This window comes from Triticum dicoccoides, chromosome 5B (genome assembly GCF_002162155.2).
Source record: "Triticum dicoccoides isolate Atlit2015 ecotype Zavitan chromosome 5B, WEW_v2.0, whole genome shotgun sequence".
Classification (NCBI taxonomy): Eukaryota; Viridiplantae; Streptophyta; class Magnoliopsida; order Poales; family Poaceae; genus Triticum; species Triticum dicoccoides.
Window position 1 is genome coordinate 320140270 of NC_041389.1, and position 2695 is coordinate 320142964.

General features: G+C 39.6%; 1 protein-coding gene across 2 annotated transcripts in view; it reads right to left on the reverse strand.

Annotated features, from left to right (window-relative positions):
- Positions 1-421: 421 nt before the first annotated feature.
- Positions 422-2695, reverse strand: part of LOC119308675 (serine/threonine-protein phosphatase 2A 65 kDa regulatory subunit A beta isoform) — a 7449-nt gene continuing 5175 nt past the window's right edge. The window contains exons 9-13 of one of the 2 annotated variants that reach the window (XM_037584806.1): positions 2288-2470; positions 1436-1528; positions 1039-1178; positions 899-965; positions 422-793 (exon numbers count right to left, since the gene is read on the reverse strand). In XM_037584806.1, the coding sequence (XP_037440703.1) occupies positions 686-793; positions 899-965; positions 1039-1178; positions 1436-1528; positions 2288-2470 (591 nt within the window). In that variant the 3' untranslated portion in view covers positions 422-685. Of the gene's footprint in view, positions 806-898; positions 966-1038; positions 1179-1435; positions 1529-2287; positions 2471-2695 lie in introns of both variants that reach the window. The other variant, XM_037584805.1, reaches the window with a different exon arrangement.

The window sequence follows — 2695 nt, forward strand, 5'->3', positions numbered from 1 at the left end:
AAATGCAGCGGGCAGCAGCTAAACAGCAATCGCACGGCAGTTTTACATCTTCTGTTGGAGTTACTCTTTTGTCTTCGTTTTGCATCTTCAACTACATCTCTAGTTTGCATCTTCTGTTGGAGTTACTCTTTTATCTTCGTTTTGCATCTTCTGTCCAAGTTGGCCCTTCCTTTGAAGATGCAAAAGGCACTTTATGAAGATGTAAACTTTTACATCTCCATCCAAATTTGCATCTTTTCTATTGGAGATGCTCTAAAAACAGTCAAGCTGTTGAAACCTTAACTATGGGCTATCAACATAGTTGAATTAAATAGTACTTGCACGTTAAAAGCCATTCATGGGCATTCCATCCACGACCAAGATAATAGCAGAAATTTTAAAAATACAAAAGAAAAGTCAGAAACAACGGACAATGGTTGCATTCAGTAAAATCACACCCAACACATGGAATGACAGAAATCAAGTTCAAACTATCAATTTAAGCACACCATCGAAACAACGTGTCTCGTTGCTCAATTATACAACATTAATAACAACAAAAGGGGAACAGAGCCCTCCATTATCAGCATGGAAGTATAGGTAAATTACTGGGCTAGAACGAACTCTCCGACTCTTAAGGGTAAATTACATGTACTCCAAGCTGGACTAAGAATAGCTTCTAAAGAACGTGACGACAGTAGCTTAGTTAGCTAGACATCATGATCTGGTCACACGCCTGAAGGGCCTGGTTTGCATAGTATCGTACATCCACATCAGGGTCCTCGCTCAGCTCAACGAGGCAAGGCTTCACAGTCTTCTCAGCGACCTGTAAAGTTAGTATTCATGATATTCCCCAATAATCCATAAACCGAACTATACTGCAAAAATGGGACCATGCAGAAGAAACTGAAGAACTCACAGATTGATCAAGGATTGGTACAAGTGACTGCAGAACTTTCGCAACATTGAACTTGATGTTCGGCACTCTGAAAGTTTAGAAGTATGTCAGCAAAACACTAAAATGATTGAGTTCTGCCAATTATGTTAGTTGCCGCTCACCTGTCCTTCGAGGAATTAATGACGACAGGGAGCAGCTTTTGGCATGTTATTTCTGCACCCATGACAGGGGCTAGCAATGAGATAGCTTGCAGGATGGTCATGCGATACAGATAATGTGGGTTGTTTATCTTCTCCAACACCTAGAAAATAGAACATGTAAGCTTTCAAGACAGATGGTCTGGTCCAGTATGCAGAGTAAAAAAAAGTACAGATTTTCTAACCTGTATCAGAACATCATTAATGCAAAAAGTACTATTAATATTTTTCACTAGGCAACGATTGAACCTGTTCAGACTTAAATATGAAACCCCACAATAAGATGCCTGCTTAGCTGCAGGTGTGCTGGCTTTAGTGCATGTTTAAAGTATGCCTAGTATTTAGAGAGTACATAAAGAACCTGAGGAATTATATGTTGCATTGCCCACTCTGGACCAAACTCCTCCGCCAGGCGCTTCAAGTTGTTTGCGGCAGCTTCTCTGATCGAGAAAACCTGAAATTCAAGCTCTGGTTAACCATTCCTGCATTTATAGGTAGAGTGACAGCCTCTTGTTTATTACTCCCTCCGTCAACTATTATAAGATGTTTTAGACATTTCGGTATGGACTACATACGTACTGAAATGAGTGAATAAACACACTAAAATGTATCTATGTACATCCGATTCAGCATAAAGTTAGGATATAATAGTGAACAGAGGGAGTGTATAGCAATCTTAACAAGAGAAAATACGCAAGCCGCATTTTGTTTATTACTACAGAAAATATGCAAGCCAACCGGCAAAGTGCATCGAGTTTCACTAAAACTGAACACCTAGTTCAGTCAATTACTGGTAAATGAGGGGAAAATCACATGTGAAAGTTGTTAAATATCACATGTGCTCCACATGCAATGTACTGCTATACGCTGGAACAAAATGTTTGAGGTCATATGCCAAAATCGCAGCAGTGTACTGCTTTGTTTATTTCAAAAAAAAAACCAAAGAAACAAAGGTGCTGTTTGGTTCCCAGGCACAGCTTTGCCACGCCTAAAACCTTAGGAGCACTACAGTTTCTTAGATGTGTGTTTTGTTAGTTGGCACAATTTATTATCCATATGGCCCATGTGTCAATACAAAATTTTCCCATCTTTTGCCATTCCTGGAATCTCATTTATTGGCCACATTTATAGGAATACACACATTGCCTAACCTTAGCCGTGGGAAAATTAACCTTGAACCAAACATGTGCTTAGATTTCAGAATAGTGTATACCTTATCTTCCAACCATTGCATGCAAAGTGCCCCCAGCTTGTCATCAAAAAACCCAACACCTAACTGACTAGCCAGCAGAGGGATGTACTCAATGATTGCAAGACGAACCCTCCAGTGCCTATCCTCCGCAAGTTCTACAATAGCCGGCAATAGAGATTGCGACAGCAAGTCAATTCCAATGACCTGAAAGATTGCAAAAGCATCAGAAAATGTGAAATGGCCAAGGGAAAAATACAGCAAATATCAGTCAATAGGAGAAACAGACTTGATGAAGGGGATAGCTGCTATTCCTTCTGTTTTCGTATGTATGTCGTCTTAGAACGTTACATTCACCATAATACAGGTAAAATATGGCATTACTCATCTTTATTATACCACATGATACATTTAACGGCGAGTGTTACTTTA